Source organism: Myotis myotis, unplaced genomic scaffold, assembly GCF_014108235.1.
Source record: "Myotis myotis isolate mMyoMyo1 unplaced genomic scaffold, mMyoMyo1.p scaffold_m19_p_20, whole genome shotgun sequence".
Taxonomy (NCBI): Eukaryota; Metazoa; Chordata; class Mammalia; order Chiroptera; family Vespertilionidae; genus Myotis; species Myotis myotis.
In genome coordinates, this window is record NW_023416325.1 from 19,453,006 (window position 1) to 19,470,249 (window position 17,244).

At 44.8% G+C, this 17,244-nt stretch overlaps 1 protein-coding gene across 6 annotated transcripts in view; it reads left to right on the plus strand.

Annotated features, from left to right (window-relative positions):
* Positions 1–17,244, plus strand: part of FBXW8 (F-box and WD repeat domain containing 8) — a 111,219-nt gene that overhangs the window by 76,898 nt on the left and 17,077 nt on the right. For all 6 annotated transcript variants that reach the window (XR_004974760.1, XM_036353294.1, XM_036353296.1 and 3 more), the window contains one exon: positions 15,856–15,983. Coding sequence is in view for 5 of the 6 variants with exons in the window: in XM_036353294.1 (XP_036209187.1) it covers positions 15,856–15,983 (128 nt within the window). In the remaining variant the exon portion in view is untranslated. The remainder of the gene's footprint in view (positions 1–15,855; positions 15,984–17,244) is intronic.

Sequence of the window (17,244 nt, forward strand, 5' to 3'; positions counted from 1 at the left end):
ACAAGTCTGCGATGCTCTAACTCCTGTGTTTTGTCTTCCTAGGAAGTGGGGGGAGGGGACAGCAATTGCTTTCTGAAGGCGGTTTCCTTTCTAGGGCTTTAAAAAAACTTTCTTTTCCGATCCCTGGTGAGCTCATTTGTTGAGAGAAGAAAGACTGCGGATTTGCTTTCTAATTTTTCATCCATTATGCTTTCAAGTTTGGGTTATCTCATTTATTTCTCAAGTCTCAGTGTAGTGAGGGGATAGAGATACGTAATACTAGCCTGGTTAAAATTTTCCATATTTTCAATAAATTTTTCATCTGGCAGATCCTATTTCTCTCTGACTTATCTAAGTAGATTTATTTCTATACAGTCTTATATTTTGATACAATCATAGTGGATATATTTGAGAAACCAGTGAAAGGGAGAGTTCAGCATCCTTTAGCTATCGGTGGTACGGAGGCACTTTTGTGGATGCCTCTGAAAATTTCCAACCCAATTAAAAGCATTAATTATAAGAATCTGCTTATTAATACCTTAATTTTATGGAAATTTATTTTAAAATGTGTTCTCTCAAATAACTTGTTACTGGTATTTTCATTGCTATTTTAAAATTAAAAGTGGAAGTAAATTTGCTACAGAATTTGTTGAAGCATCCTTTGAAATCTGACAGTAGCAGTTACCCAAATATTTTGTGCGCACAACAGCAAGCCTTCAAACACTTGTGGGTGGCTGGCTGGTTGTTGTTAGTAATAACTTTGTGTTGAGATGTTTCTCCAACATGAATGCCACCCACTCGAATGTGAGGGAAGCCAAGCTTTTGTCTATGAAACTTTCCTTATTTTTGCAGAGGCAGGACGCTCCATCTGATTGTGTTTAATGGGTTTTCTGCTTCCTCAGAAGAACCTGCATTTTTAAGAAGCGTAAGGGACCTGGAACATCTCTGTGTGCGCTAAGCCATGTCATCCTGCTGCTGTCCTAGGATGTCATGTCGTAACCCCCAGGTAGCTGCATGGGTGCTCAGGGCTGCTCTGCTGTGAGTGCCGTTTGGCTGTGTCTGCTTGGCCTGGCAGCGTGTGTCCCGGCACGTTTTATTAGGTTCGTGTCAGACTATTAGCAGTAGACTTTGCCTGGAGCTACGTCCACATGGGGGCTTGTGTTTGCGCCTCTGGCCTGTGTAACTCGGAATCAGATGAAGGCTTTATGAGAACAGAGAGTTTGGCTTATCTTCGTTTGTACCTGATACAGAGCTGGGGCTTAGCTGGAGTCCATTATTGATTAACTGTGATAAAAACACAGCGAAGTCCAAATGTTGATATAAAATACATTTGAGTTGGGAAGTAAGGTTTCTCTAACCTGTAGAAATACTCCAGAGGTGTTATTTTTGTTTAGTTGGAGGATATCCTTGCCCCATACGATGATCGCATTAGCATTTTATAGGCACCACAGCTGTCAGAGCATCAAATAATAATGGTTCAAGTCCATCCACTCATAGATCCAGCTAGCCAGCCATCATGTGCGCGTTCAGCACAGAGAGCCACAGAGCACCAGTTGTGTTCCTGGCACTGGAGTGTGAAACAGCCTCACGCACAGATTTCAGCAAACTGATGCTTGTCAAGTAACCCAGCTCTGTCAATAAACAGTTTTCCAAGGAAATGAGACCAAGTTATGTAGCAAAATGCACCTATTGAACCTTAAGAAAAGGCCTGTGAGTACAGCTGGTTTGATCCTTTGCAGCTCCGTGTGTTCCAGGACCAGAGAGAGTTCGTGCTCTGCACAGCTCCGTTGCTTATGGCACAGAACTTCCCAGACTTTTGAATTTAGAGGCCAGGACTAGGGACCCCACTTGGAATTGCCAGCATTTTCTTTGCCCAAGTAAAGTCGTAGAAAAAATGGCCATTGTCTATTTTCACTTTTTGTTAAAAGATCAGATTTTTAAACATAGTTTTTTTTAAAGAGTAATTTAAAACGAGGTAATGCATTCACCTGATTCAGAAATCAACAGATCTGACAAGGAAGGATGTGCAGTGGGATGGCCCTTCCCCACTCCTTTCAACCTGCCACCCAGTTTCTTTTCCTGGAGGCAAGTCAGTGTTGCTAGTTTCGTGTACATCCTTCCAGAGGTATTTTATGCACATGTAAGCAAATTACCTAGATATACCCTCAGCACCCTCTTTTTTAAAAATGCAAATGGTAAAATACTATATTGTTGTTCTGCACCTTGCTTTTTCCTGCAACAAAACTTCTTAAAGATCATTTCATCCTGGTGTTTGGATATTGTTTTGTTTTTCTGTTTGCAATGTTATGGTCCCGCACCTGTGGGTGGAGCTTGATGAGTTCGGCTAGCCCCTCTAGATGTATGCTACATTGCTCCCTGTCTTTTGCTGCTGTGAACCACATTTGGCCCACATGAATGTGTTTATAGGGTTAGTTCCTCCGAGTAGACTTGCTGAGTGAAAGGGGTCCGTGCCTTTATGATTTTGATGGCTGTTGCCTCTATGGCGGCATCCCTGGGAAAGTGGCAGGTGGCAGCACACCCCATTTCCCTGGCAGTTCCTGGACATCTTTTCTCTCACAGGCTTTACAGAAAGGTCACAACAAAGTGAGGCCAGAGGACTATACAGAGACCTGTCTGCTCTTACTGTTCAGTAAATTATTTTGTAGCTCTGCTACTTAGGATGAGTGGCGGTTCATTTCAAATCACATGGCTTTACCTAGAGCAGCGGTTCTCAACCTGTGGGTCACGACCCCTTTGGGGGTTGAACGACCCTTTCACAGGGGTCGCCTAAGACCATCAGAAAACACATATATAGTTACATATTGTTTTTGTGATTAATCACTATGCTTTAATTATGTTCAATTTGTAACAATGAAATCGGGGGTCACCACCACATGAGAAACTGTATTAAAGGGTGGTGGCATTAGGAAGGTTGAGAACCGCTGACCTAGAGCCAGTGCAGTGGGACTGTGGGACTAGCAGCCCTCTCGGGCCCCGTCAGGTGGGGTGGAACTGCCACACGCACCAGTGTGTGTCCTTCTTGGCTTAGTTGGTGCCATCTGAAGGAGAGTCCATGGTTCCTCTAAGGTGGTGAGCCAACTCGCCTCTTTTATGTAAAATGAAGAGGGGTGGGCACGTGACCTCTGGGGTATGTGGGTATGTGGTGAGAAGGCCTCCTCACAGGTCTTTGCTTTCAGATGCTACTTAGCAATGGCCTGCTTCCTCCCGCTGCAGTGCAGAAATCCGTGTCAACTCCGCCCTAGCCCTCTGTGCCCAAATACCCCTGTATGATGTGTTTCTATGTCTCATATTTTCTGAATCTGTCAAAAATGCTTCCACCAATGAAAACATGTGTATGATACCATATCATTAATTCTTTTGCCGCCTGAATTAAATTTTGTTCTCAGATGTGGAGGGTTAGAAGGTAGAATTGCCTCATTTAAGAGCATTATGTTGACGACGAGTCTCATGCCTCATAAAGGAAGAGAGAGACCCACTTAGGGCTCTTAGCATCATTCTCTGTATTTGGACATATTTCCTAATTTAGTTTGGAAGTACTTGGCATTCAGTGGCAGGTTGTATTTAGCAGCACGCGGCGCGCATCGTAATCAGGGGGACGCGAGTGAAGTAATCCTGAGCTGGGATGTGTTTGACAAGGACGCTGCCTTGGCGCTGCTGCCTCAGCTTACATCACGCTGGAAAATAATTGCTAACGTCTCTTATGATAATCGTTCCCTTCACACGGACGTGGAAAGACTCTGGATTGGTTGCTTGCACTCGTCACGAGTTGAAATAACTGTCTGGGAGAACGCTTGGAATCAGACACGCAGCGCTCACGGATTCCGACCACATTCTCCCATACCTACCCTGACTGTGCAGCCCACCTCTGCTTTTGTTCAAGGCTCCATTCCAGAGAAGAATGAAAAACTTGGTCTTTTACACGCAGGGTGAATAATTTAAAATGGAAAGTTCACAAAGTATATGCCTCATTTCCTTTTCACTTTCTCCTTAAACCTTTAAAATGTTTTGTCTTCACTTTCTTCTTAGAGAAGTTTAGGAAGATAGTCCTTTGAGACCAATTTTCTAGATTATTGAGTGATGTTGACTACCAGAAGGATTCATTTTTGTTGCCTAGGTTACTGTCATTGCTAATGACTGTTTATTGAACACATGCTATATGCTAGATTTCTGATTGGCACTGGAAACATGTAGATGAATCCAGAATGACATCTGCCTTCGGGCTCTCAGCCTTGTGTTCCTCAGCAACTTAGCAGTTTGTATTGCTTCCTCCACATTGAGATGGACATCAGGTCACAGGGAGCCCTTCACAGCAGTTTGCTGAATTCCAAAGTGATGAGATTATACAGATAAATTGATGAGGATTGAACATTCAGAGGATTGTTTTAATACTAGAACATGGTTTAGTATTAAAACGATATCAGTCAGTGATATAATTGTTAGTGTAATTTCACAATACATGAAGTTCTCCTCCCGTGCTGAGTGAACCCCGAGACAGCTCACAGAACCCCCGGGTTACTCAGGACAGACAAGAAACCTCAACTGGGGACCTTTGAGGACCTGGCCACCTCTGATCTTCCGTAACACGATGGCGATTCTGTGGGAAGCATTTCTTGGAATGCTGTCGCTGCTTAGGATGCTGAACATGCTCTAGGAGCTCTAGGATCCTGAACCACTCCTTTGCGAGAGTGATGACCTCATAGAAAATAAACACAGGGAAAAGTATTTTCCACTAAGTCAAGGTAGTGGTGTAACCTTTGGGGATTGAGCCAGATAAACCTTCAGCAAGTTACTTACCTGGGAAAGGGAGGTCATGTGCTTGTTAGATACTGAGCACCAGTACCTCCCCATCCCCACCGGCTTTGGGGGCAGGTTAGAGTTCATCAGGAAAACCTGGGCAAGAAGGCAGTTCAGGCGGAGGCAACGGGCTTGGAGGACAGGTTCCCAGGGGGTCCAGGAAGCAGCAGTGGGGTGATCCAGGCTGGCTGGAGCACAGGTAGCCTGGCTGGTGTGGGAACTGTGCTCAAGTCATTTTGTCGTGATAGCTCCTGTGATTCTTCACCAGATTCATTTTCCCAAGAGCTGATTTGAAATAATGCATTTAGAATAGAAAGGGACAAGTCCGTTCAGCTTCCTGCAGAACCAATGCAGTTGCTGAGTCACTTGGTGTAATATCCTTGAGATGCAAACCCTTGTGGAGAGGGCTGGCTCTGTGCCTTAAATATCTTATGTCTGCATTCAGACTTACATAGTTTTTGTATACCAATGGCATTTGTATCATTTTCTAATTTTCAAAAACCATTGATCAGTATTCTTGAAGCTCTGAGCAAGCTCCCAAGACCATTACATTGAAGTGTATGCTGATCATTGCCTTTCTCTTGTTTGTCTTTTGAATTAAGCTTAGAATTTTATTTAGGGCGTACTTTTTCTAATGGCTTTCCCAATGATTTATGTGGAATTTCCATCCTGTCTCACCACTTCTCACCCATGGGAGACTGTGAACTTGAAGTTAGGCTTTGCTTTTGTTCCATTTTATGGATAGGCATGGCTTTGGTTTCTTCCTGCCAGGGCTCAAGAGCAAGTAGGTTTGTTAAAGGGTTAAAAGTCAGTTTGTTTTTCAGTTAATGAAGATCAAGGGGAGGGCTGTTGGGAATGTTTGCTTTTGCTCTAAGAACGCTAACACTGTAGAATAGATTGCTTGCTTTGGATGTATATCCAGACAGCTACTATTTATAGTGTTCTTTATGTGCAAAGTGCAGCTAAGCATATGTCTGTGCTGGTACAGTCCTGCCCCTTAGGCAGTGCTAAAGGGGCGTTATGCCTCCGGGGTACGAAGGGGAGCCCATGGGTAGACTCTTTGCCCTACACCAGAGGTCCTCACTGCTCACTGTCATTTTTCACGCTCCTCCATCAGCTGTCACTTGTTTTAGTTCTCTGGTGTTAGCCACATTCTATCTATCCACTTCTGAGCCTTTGTCTGATCTAACTTGGGGCCAGACCAGCAGTTGCCAGGCTAGTGAATAGAACATTGATATTCAAGCCAGTCTAATATCCTGAATTTCATACACAGTCATCTTTATATCACACTCATCTCACATGTAATCTTCCCATTTTAAAAATATTATTCAAGTTGCCTTTAATTTTCAAGAATTCATTTCATAATTTGCAGCCTCAGTCTTCCTCCCAATATAAAGTAGATTTAATATTAACTTTTTTTCTCCAGGGGGCCATGATTAGTTACGTGTCATTAATATTTGTGAAGCGCTTAGAAACTGTCCATGCTCTTTATTATGATGAGGCCTGTTGGGAGCATAAAAGGAGGCTGTGAGGATTTTCAGCTTCAGTCATACATTTGCATAGTAATTATAATCTCGTCATTGAACTAAATGCGGGGGCTGTGAGCACTCCTGCTCGTTTTATGTCTGCAGGAGCCAGTTCTCTTGTGGTCTCTTTTCTTATTCTAGCGCTAGGACAGAGATCGTCTGAGGAGGTTCCCGACGCCAAGCAAGAGCTTCTCTCCGCAGAGTGGACCTGCCTTCCCTGTTGTTTCCAGCACCGACGGGAGTGTGGTCCGGGGAGCTGGGTTGTGTTTGCCTGCATGTGCACTGCAGTGTACTCCTGCTCTCCGGGTTTCTTTCAGGCTTAGGTCACAATAGGTGTTGGTTTGGCCTCGCTCTGGTCCTTTGTAGACATCTGCCCACATCACAAAGCCCCCGAGTTTGGCACAGTCTGCGGTGATTGGCAGAGCCTTCCCGGGCAGAGTCCAGTCCTGGAACAGCGGGGGTTGCAGGTGCATTGGCACATTGTGGTGGGGAACGCGCACGGGCCTTGCCTACCCAGCGCCTGGCGATGCTCAGCAACACCGTCCCATCCCTGAAATATCTTGGCCTTGCGGGCTTGTCACTCCAATTAAAACTTAAACATGAAAGCAGCCCAGGCTGCCTCCCTTTGTGCTGCAGTTGAGCGTGGACGGTGCCAGAGCATATCATGGAAACTGTGAAGGGGGTGCTGTGTTTCAGGGGTCTGTGCTGTCGGGGGTCTGCTTCTTCCAGCTTTGCGTCTTGCTGGTGGCTGCTGCTAAGTGCACCTGAGAGGCAAGTTTTTGTTTGCCAACAGAAAGTCACCTTTGGGGTGGTGGTGAAAGTCACTTTCCACATGTTCACAGATACGCCTGTTACCAGGCCTCACGCTCTGACTTATCTTTGGCAAGGACTTACAAAATAGTCTCTCTGGCTGATTGTCAAAAATTACATCATATCGGAGTAAACTGCTTTTAAATCAGACATCCATTATTCATGTATATTAACTGCTTTTTTATTTTTTTATTGGCTGTTTTGTGTATGATTTACTCTTTTCTCACTAGCTCCCCCTCCCTTCCAATTGTCTGTCTTTCTCGTTTTTTTAAATCTTAGCTCATCTGTGAATTTATAGGAGCTGTCCACTTATCTTTGTATGTCGACATCAATATGTGGACCCTGCATTTTTTGTAGTGAAATTTTTTTACTACATTTTGTGGGTCATATTTATGTTGGCTCAGAATAGCAGTTTGGGTTGTTTACTTGAGTAAAATCTACCCCAAGAATGGGAGGTCTTTTTCCTTTATTTAAAAAAAATGAGCAGTATTAGTCTTGTACTTCAAGATCTGTACCAAGTGAAACTGTACCTCCCACTTCTGAAGCATCTAAATACGTTGCTCTTGGTGGAAAGCAAATTGACTTACTGTGTTCATTTGCACGCATGGAGCACATCCTACTGTAAGGCCCATGTATCATTCTCCTGTAATTGTACGTACAGGCAGAGATGTGTAGCATTTATTCACTCTTTCATCAAATACATACTGAGTCTCTCCTGTGTGCCAAGCAGAGTACAGGAGTCCAAGGGTGCCTCCATTCACTCCAGACTCAGTGCTGGAGGGGTCCCCTGTGCACCTGCGTCCTCTGGTTGTGGTACATCGCCCTGAGTCAGGGCCCCCAGCTGCTTGGAATAATAGGTCACGATACAGTCTGTTCTATTTCTTTAATCCCAAAGCCGCATTGTTGTTGTTGTAAATAGTCAGTACTTGTATACTTTTATGCACGTTTACCTGAATCTTTGCTTACTATTCCTTTCAGCATGTCAGACCTTTTTTTTCTGGACCATCTTCCAAAAGCGTGTTCTCTAGAAGTTCCTTTAGTGAGAGCTCACTTCCCTTTCTGGATTTAGTGTTCTCTATTTGTTGTTGTTGTTATTTATTGATTTTAGAGAGAGAAAGGAAGGCGGGGGGGGGGGCGGGGAGAAAGATCAGTTTGTTATTCCACTTATTTATGCATCCATTGGTTGATCCTTATATGTCCTGACCAGGGATCAAACCCACAACCTTGGCATATCAGGATGACATTGTAATCAACTGAGCTACCCAACGAGGCCACTGTCTTCCATTTTTGTAAACAAGTATTCTTCATGTTTTAATTTTTTTTTTAAAGTCTTTATTTCACCCTCATTCTAAGGCAGCTTTACTAGTCCTTTATCATTCTGGGCTAACAGTCACTTTCTGAGACCTCAGCCCCTTGAAGAGATTAGTGGTTGTGACTTCCACTGATGCCACTAAGATGTTGGCTGTTGGTCTCATTGTCATTTCCTTCTACGGCGCTTTCTCTTTTGGCTGCTTTTAAGATCTTTTCCTTGTTTTTAATTTTCTGCGGTTTCACTCTAATGTCTCCTGAGTGTGGATTTAGTTTTACTTCTCCTGTTTGGGGTTTCTTATGCTTCCTTCCTTCAGTTGTAGAAAATTCTCAGCCGTTGTTGAAGTTTTCCTCTCCCTCGTTTTCTGTTCTTTCTGTCTGGGCTCAGATTAGGTGTGTGTTAGACCAACACGTCTCCTCCGTGCTGTCCACAGCCCATTCATATCTTCTTTCTCCATCTCTCTGTGTTGCCTTCTAAACAATTTCTTAAAATCTACCTGACTATTCACAGAATTCTTTCTTGCGCTCTGTTTAATTATTTGTTTAACTCATTCATTGACCTTTTAATTTCTAGAGGTCTACTTTTTTTAGAACTGTTTAGTCATGTTTCTGTTTTTGACCCCTACCTTCTTTTAATTCTGTAAACATTCTCTTTATCTGATATCCTTGGAAGTGAATTCTTCTGTTTGTTTTCTGCCTGTCGCGTAGGGTGAGGTGTTTCTTTCTGTATTTGGAGTCTGTTTTTGTTGTGAGCTCCTATTTGGCTGATGGTGATTGTAGATGTCCTAAGGGGCCTGGGTTGAGAGGTTCTTCCTCCTGAGAGTAGTTCTGCAGGTACCAGAGCACGTTACCAACCTGGAAGTACTTTAAACTGATGTCTGGGCATGGGGTTTTGGCCTTGCAGGGAGCATACTTCAGCCTCTGAACCTGGGTGAGGGCGGATGTGTGCTAGCACACCCCAGGGCAAACATTTTCCATCCTGAGCCGAACCTGAGGCAGACCAGCCTCCGGGTAGGCTCTTTTGGCCAATGAACAGACTGTTTCCATAGCTTGCTTTTTACTGGGTGCGCATAGCCGTACCAGGGCCCGCTGTATGCAGAGGCCTCAGTCTGGTGTTCTGTGTGTGCTGGCAGGTGTCCCAGAGCACCCCCGGCATGAGAGCTCTCTTTCCTTTCTGGATTTAGTGTTCTCTATTTGTTGTTATTTATTGATTTGAGGGGGGAGGGGGGCGGTGGGGAACAGAAACATTGATTTGTTATTCCACTTATTTATGCATCCATTGGTTGATTCTTATATGTCCTGACTGGGGATCGAACCCACAACCTTGGCATATCAGGATGACACTGTAACCAACTGAGCTACCTGGCCAGGCCACTGTTCTCCTTTTTTGGCTCCTCAGAACTTTTCTGATTTCTTAGAACTTAAACAGAGAGGTTGAAGGAATGTTTATTGATACTAAATCCTATCCAGCCTTCTTAGCGTTTGTAAGCAGCGGGGTTTTCCAGGCATTCTAGTCTGCCACAGTTTCAGAACTGGACACAGTTTGCGGGGAGGGTGGGGGTTGTAGGATCTGGATATTATGGCTCTAGAACGGGTGGGCAAACTTTTTGACTCGAGGGCCACAATGGGTTCTTAAACTGGACCGGAGGGCCGGAACAAAAGCATGGATGGAGTGTTTGTGTGAACTAATATAAATTCAAAGTAAACATCATTACATAAAAGGGTACGGTCTTTTTTTTTTTAGTTTTATTCATTTCAAACGGGCCGGATCCGGCCCGCGGGCCGTAGTTTGCCCACAGCTGTTCTAGAATCTGGTTATTGTGGAACCTCCTTCTGTTTGAGTAGGATGAAGTATTCCTTTGTACATGACAGTAGCAAGATTAGACATCCAGAAATTGGGGCTGGGGGAGGGGAGGCAAGGAGCAGGTGTTAAGCAAAAAAAAAGGAATGAGTATTTATTGTGTCCCAGATTGTGGTAAGCCCTGGGTTTCCCTGATAACGTGTACTGAGCAGTTGTCTATATACTGAGCACCGGGCACATGCTGCATCCTTAATCAAAGCTGCAAGAATGAATGATGGGATTGCTTTCACAAGGAACATATAGTCCAAGTCTAGGACAGCATTTTACACATGGCGGGGCGCTTGGTAACAGCCTCAGCTGACCTGCTAAATGAGTTTCCTTGGTGACGCTCCTAGCCCCAGTGCTGAAGAACCACAGGTCAGGAGAGGCCGGAGGAAGCGAAGGCACAGTTTAAGGTGGCACCTTGGAAACCCCAGATGAAGTGTGTGGACATAAGTACCTTTGGCACTGACCAGAGGGAACGAGGTCTGTGTGCTGACGGCACAGCGAGAGCACAACACAAGCTTGATAGGGATGGAAGACAGAGTGTGGAGGTTATTTGCTTTACTCTCTAGAATTTGGCTTATTATGACTTCCCCCTCAGAAGAGAAGAATATATGTGGTCGTGAGGGAGGCAGGTTATCAGGGATCAGAAAAGAAAGTAGGTAGACTGTGTCATCTCCAAGAATTTCAATCAATCCCCATGCCCTTTATTCTTCACTCTGCTTCAGTCCAGCTCAGCAGCACTAGTCCTGTGCTGTCACTCCCTCCCTCTCTAGTGGCCGTATACAAGTTAGCTGCAGCTCACAAAGCTGCTTCAGTGCTGGAATCGTAAGGAAGCCTTCTGGCCACTCCTATCCCTTCAGAAGGGCAGTGCTGGGGTGCGTAGCAGGTGAGCTGCTGCTTGGTTTGATACTGCTGTTCGTGCAATGCCTTTGGCAGATAAGTGAGCATGAGGAAGACTATTTTTGTAAACTTTATCAAAGAAAACAGAGGGGTTCCTTTCTTCATTCACCATCATGTGACCAAAAGTCGGAGGCTGCAAGGCTGTAATCTCTTCATGGCGATTCTGCGTACACGTGGTTCCAGATTACGGGGTCGGTAGCAGTCTTAGATTTAGAATGTGTTTGCAGTGCTCAATCCAGTTCTTCCTGTGTGAAGGAGGACGTTGGCCTGCCTTGAGCTCACCCCACTGCAGGGACAGTAGTTACTTCTCAGCCCTTTCCTTGAGGGTTTGGTTGGACAGCCAGTCCTGGGCGCACTAAATGGTCTAGGGCCCCTAGGGCTCTAGGCCACACCTGGAGGGTTCAGGGCCCTCCTGCACCAGGACAGTGACTGATGCTTCCCAGATGTTGGGCCTGTGGCTCCTTCCTGACTCTACAGGGCTGTCCCTGCTGCTTACAACACCAGCTGCTAGGACATGGCTGTAAGGTGGGTCTCCTCAGAGAGGTGAGCCCCTCGTCTGCAGGAGCAGGACAGCTGGTGGCCGCGCACCAGCTGACGGAGAGGTGGATGGTTTCAGCTGGCAGCAGGCGGAGGCTTCTGCGCGTCATCCGCCATCCCTGTCATTCCAGTGCCCACTCCACTGAAGATGGTTAATAAATACTGTTGACTGGCTGTTGAGCGAATTACAGCATTATTTATTTGTCTAAAAATTAGAAACAACCCAAATATCTACCAGTATGGAATTAAATATCCACAGAGAAATTCTATGCTGCCATTAAAAATAACAAGGTTTACCTATAGGTATTGACGGGGAAAGAACACTCCTGGTATTTAGTAGGAAAACCAAATTGTAGAGCAATAGTCCCATTCATGGAAAAGAATAATTTTATACACACATACAGGGAGAGGGAGGAGACGGGTAGACACAGACAGATGTGTATAGAAGAAGTTAGCAATATATACACTAAGCTGTTCAAGTGGTTATCTCTGAGAGGTGGATGCACAGGAGGTTACTGCTTTCGTTATATAATTCTGTTATGTTAGATTAACTTGAACAAAATTCAGAGTTAGGATTCTAAGACTAGGGTTTATGAAAATACTTTAAGATCCCTGAAGTTCTTTTCAAACAGTGATTGCTTCCATCAGGTGCCTCTACATCTGCCTGGAAGCTAAGGAGAAAGGAAAACCACCCAGAATGCATCTCTCGTAGTTATCTTTGCAAAATATATGCCACTCTTAACATGGTTTCACTGTTTTAGAAAGTTCTTGAAGAAGCATCTGACTCCTATAAAAATGTGCCCTGTAATCACTATGTAAGCTCTTTTGTAATATCCACTTGGTATTTAAAAGAAAAAATCCCCAGCAACATCTATTGATTTGGCGGTCGCATTAGTGCAGAATATTTTCTCCAAGATTGTAGCTATGGGTAATTTTTTCCTTCTTTCCAGCATATCCATACACCTCTGAGGGTGAGTCAAGTGGCCATGGGTTGAGACTCACCCAACTAGGGCAATAAAGAGGAAAATTAGTCTAATGCATGGTCTTAACAAGAGGGAGAGTGTGAGCATGAATAATTAATCTCACTAGTCTGTGGCAGTCAGATAAAATGAAGTCCCATTTGCTCAACCTTATTAAAAGAGAGAGAGTACGGGAGGGAGGGAGGGGGGAGTAGAGGGGGAGGAATGGTAAAGGTCGTTAAGGGACTTGTAACATGGAAAGAACCGCCTCCGAGATGGGTAATGTGTTTTCTAATCTCTGTGGTCTTTAACTAAACGTAACGGTGCAGGTACTGTTGGGATAGTTCTGATCCACTGAATTACTAACCATTGCAGGAGATACGCGAGTCTGATAGCTTAGACGTCTTTATGCAGAGGCTCTTCACAGAGGGATGCGACCTCATTGTGTCCCTCAGACGGTCCATCCGCTTGTAAAGAAAGAACTAGAAAAAGTAAAGAATAGGAACTGACTCAATATCAGATTTCAATCCTTATATTTACCATGGACATTGTATATTTTAAAGGCCTACCTTCCGACTATAGAAGTTGAAGTATTTTAAAAACAAGATATTGAGCCGTAGCCAGTTTGCTCAGTGGTTAGAGTGTCATTCTGCAGACTAAAGGGTTGCGGGTTTGAATCTGGTCATGGCACGTACCTCGGTTGCAGACTCGATCCCCAGACCCCGTTGGTGCCAGTGCAAGAGGCAACCAATCACTGTCTCTCTCTCACATCAGTGCGTCTCTTTCTCTGTCTCTTTCCCTCTCTTCTACTCTCTTTAAAAAACAATCAATGGAAAAAAATATCCTTAGGTGAGGATTAACAAAAAAAAAAAAAACACCCACCAGATATATTGAGTCCAAGAATTCTACTGAAAGGTCTATAATGATAAGTGTAAAATATTACTTTTAGGATAGACCATGAAGTTGCTGTTTTTAATTTTTTTCTCTCCAGGAGCTGATTTTATACAATTTTTATGTTATTCCCTGTAGATAAAAGATTTGATTATTACTGTGTTCTTACCTGGAAGAAGACTCTTTGGATATTTTAGAATTGTTGAAATTTTCTCAGAAACTTTTATTTTCAACTGCATAAAAATAACATTTAGTTTGTTTACTCTAGTCTTTATGGGTTAAAGTTTGAAATCGCCCTCTTCCAGATGCTGTTAGCAATAGTTAGTATTATAGTGTTGCCTGGACTATTAGGAATTTCTAAAGATTCACTTGTTAGAAATGTGTGTTGACAGTGAGATTGATGAAGTTCAAGGTAGAGACTATTTCTTCACTTCTCAATACTAAAATAAGAACCGGTATACTAATACTTGATAAATGAATAGGTTAACATGACAATGAAAGCACATTTTCGTATGTGTACTAAGAGAGGAGACTCGCTACAAAATATTCATATTAAAACTTTCGAGTTCAGTGATTGATTTTAACCCCGTGATCAACAGAATGGAATGTAGGCACAGAACTGTGTTGCTGAAGAGGTTTTTGACTGTGAATTTGGGAGCAAGATGTGTCCTCAGTACTTACAACAGTGACTGACCCAAAGCAAGTGGTTCATGTTAGTTAAGTTGAACTGAATTACTAAGGTTTTTTTAGGAGAAGTCTTAAATCTTCAGAAAGATTATTTATGAATCATCTTTTTATTTTTCTTTTGCTGGAGAGAAGGTACGGAAGTGTTGTTATGCCCAGAGCTCGGGGTCCCAACCACCACCAGGGAGCCTCCTCCGATGTAAAACCAACGAGTCTTTATTGATCAATTCTAGAATTGGCTCCCAGCCTCTATCCGGCACAGCGGTGAGGCGAGAGAGCGTGTCCCAGGAGAACAAAGGTTATATAGGGCTAGCTATTTGGGGTGGGCTTTAGGGGTGGCGTGAGTTACAGAGATTGGTCAGGGTTTTACAGCATAAGGGTCAGGAAGTGACCATCACATTCTGAAGGTTGGAGCCGTCCTCCACTATAGCCTTATTAGGACCTTAGCTACATTTCTGGAGCTTCATTGGTCCACTCAGGTGGGTGGTTGGGAGAGTTAGGACAATACCAGCATTCTTGTGGTCACTCTGGGGGGCAGGGGGGGGGCGCTTGGGCTGAGGGCCCAGCCTTGCAAGACAAGATAGAGGAGAGGGAGAAGAGTATGTCCCTGCTTCGTCCTTGAAGAGGGAGGAGGGTGCATTTCTGCTTAGTTCTTTCAAGTTCCGTTCTGTCCCTTCAGTGTTTACATTTAAAAAAATATATTGTCGCCCTAACCGGTTTGGCTCAGTGGATAGAGCATCAGCCTGCGGACTCAGGGTCCCAGGTTCGATTTTGGTCAACCTCAGTTGCAGGCACATACCCAGTGGGGAGTGTGCAGGAGGCAGCTGATCGATGTTTCTCTCTCATCAATGTTTCTGACTCTCTTTATCCCTCTCCCTTCCTCTCTGTAAAAAAAAAAAAAAAAAAAAAAAAAAAAAAATATATAAATATATATATATATATATATATATATATATATATATATATATATAGTCTAGAGATCAAGACCACCTTCTTATTTGCCTCCGTATGTTATGGAACAGAGCTCCTTAAAATTAGCAAGTGGAGAGTGACTGAAAAGAGAAGCATTGGGACCAGGACTTGGGGTTTGTCGTTTAGTCTAAAGGACTCATCTAGTGGTTAACTGTGCAAGCTTCATCCTCCTGGATGCTGTAACCGTTCTTTCCTGCACCTTCCGTGGTATGAATACAGGGAGCGGAAGAAGAAAGAGAACCCGCGCTGGCTGGCCGCATGCTTCTGGATCTGCTCGCTTTCTCATTGATTCCAAACCAGGCGCAGTCAGTGACCTTCGTTTCCTCTTAGGAGACGCAAACCTAATTTCTTCATTTGGCATTTTTCTGTGTGTCTTTTGAGTTTGTTTGCACCTTGGACTAAGAAATTCCCTGGATTTTCCTTTATTTCCTTTTGCATTTCCTTCTGTCATTCTAACAGCCCTCTCCCTGCAATCTCACTCCCTGGAAAAGGTCAGCGTATTTAGTGGCAGAACATCTTTACTAGGTGCTGGGGCAAGGCCCTGCCTGGATGTGCTGAAATGAAGCGTGTTGATGTAGGGCTGCTGTATGTACTAATAACAGGGCACCCGCATGTTCTTTCTCCCCAGATCCTGGTCTACAGCCTGGAAGCAGAACGCTGCCTCTCGAAACTGGGCAACGCGCTTGGCGACTTCACCTGCGTCAACCTCAGGGACAGCCCTCCCCACCTCATGGTCAGCGGCAACATGGACCGGAGGTATGTCGGAGTAACAGGTTTTGTAGGCACAGCTCTTTGTGTCGCGGCCTGGCTGCCCAGCCTCATTGCTCACGCGTGTCCTCCGCGGCTCACACTCCGCAGTGCTCACTCCACGGCTCTGTCCACCGTGCTCAGCCCCATCCCAGAGATGCTGTCTCTGTGAACCTGGAGAACAGCCTCGCATTAGGTAATAGTTGGACGGCGCTGTCTCTGCCTCCTTTCTGCAGCGCCACGGGAAGGTGGTCTTTTAAGCCATTTGGTGGACGCAGTTGGTGGAAGGCCCAGTGAGACCACTTGGAATAAATTTGTTTGGCATTTAAAAGCTCACTTTCTAATATTAAAAACAATAACCTAAGGGATGAATCATGTTCAACGAAATAGGGTTGCCTGCCAAATGATGTCAAGAGTGTGTTTCCGAGCGCCGTGGTGTCCCGCTGGTGATGGGGAAGAGGCCGCATGTGAACAGATTCCAGTTCCTATTTAGGTGATTAGCAGCCTTCTCTTCAGCGCATTGGCTCGGGGAGTCGGGTTTTCCCGGTGCAGGTCCCGTGCCAGCCACGGACGCTCCAGGAACCATCAGCACGAAAGGATTAAAGTGTTTGAAAAGACTCCGTGTCCAAATTTTAGTGTTTTTTCCCCCATCCCCATGTCCTCTCCCCATGTCTTTTCTTTTCCTTTTTTAAATTTTTGGCTGGTTATAGGCCATGTCTGATCCAGCCCTGAGGAGAGGTGGCATGGCTAGAGGCCAGGGTCTGCGCGCCCCTCCTCTGCTGGCCCCAGGCTGCAGGTGGTGCCTGCTCGGCGGGGGGATCAGACGCGAGTGGGGGCTCCTCCGTGCCAAGCCCCACATCTCTGCCGCAGCAGTGCAGCACTTGCAAAAATAATCATTTTGTCAAACAATATTTTCAACTCCTGACCTTCACCCTCCACTACCCCTTTCCCTCAGAGCCAAAAGAAAACGTGAGAATGCTTTACTGAAAGTAAATACTTGGTCACTTTTCTCAAGGCCCCCAGACATGGCCGATATTTCCGAGGCTTGAGAATTGAACTCCTCAGTGTGTCCAGTTTTCCTCTTAAAAAGCCCAGCCAGGCTTGATAAGTGGCCCCGTGTGCCCCAGCAAATGAAACACGTCAGTTTGTAGTTTTACCGTCACATTTTAGTTTCCAGACCGAGCTACACAAAGGCTCCAAGCTTATCTGATAGGGTCTCCCCAAGGGGACCTCGCAGCTCCTCGCTTTCCAGGAGAGCACATGCAAGGGC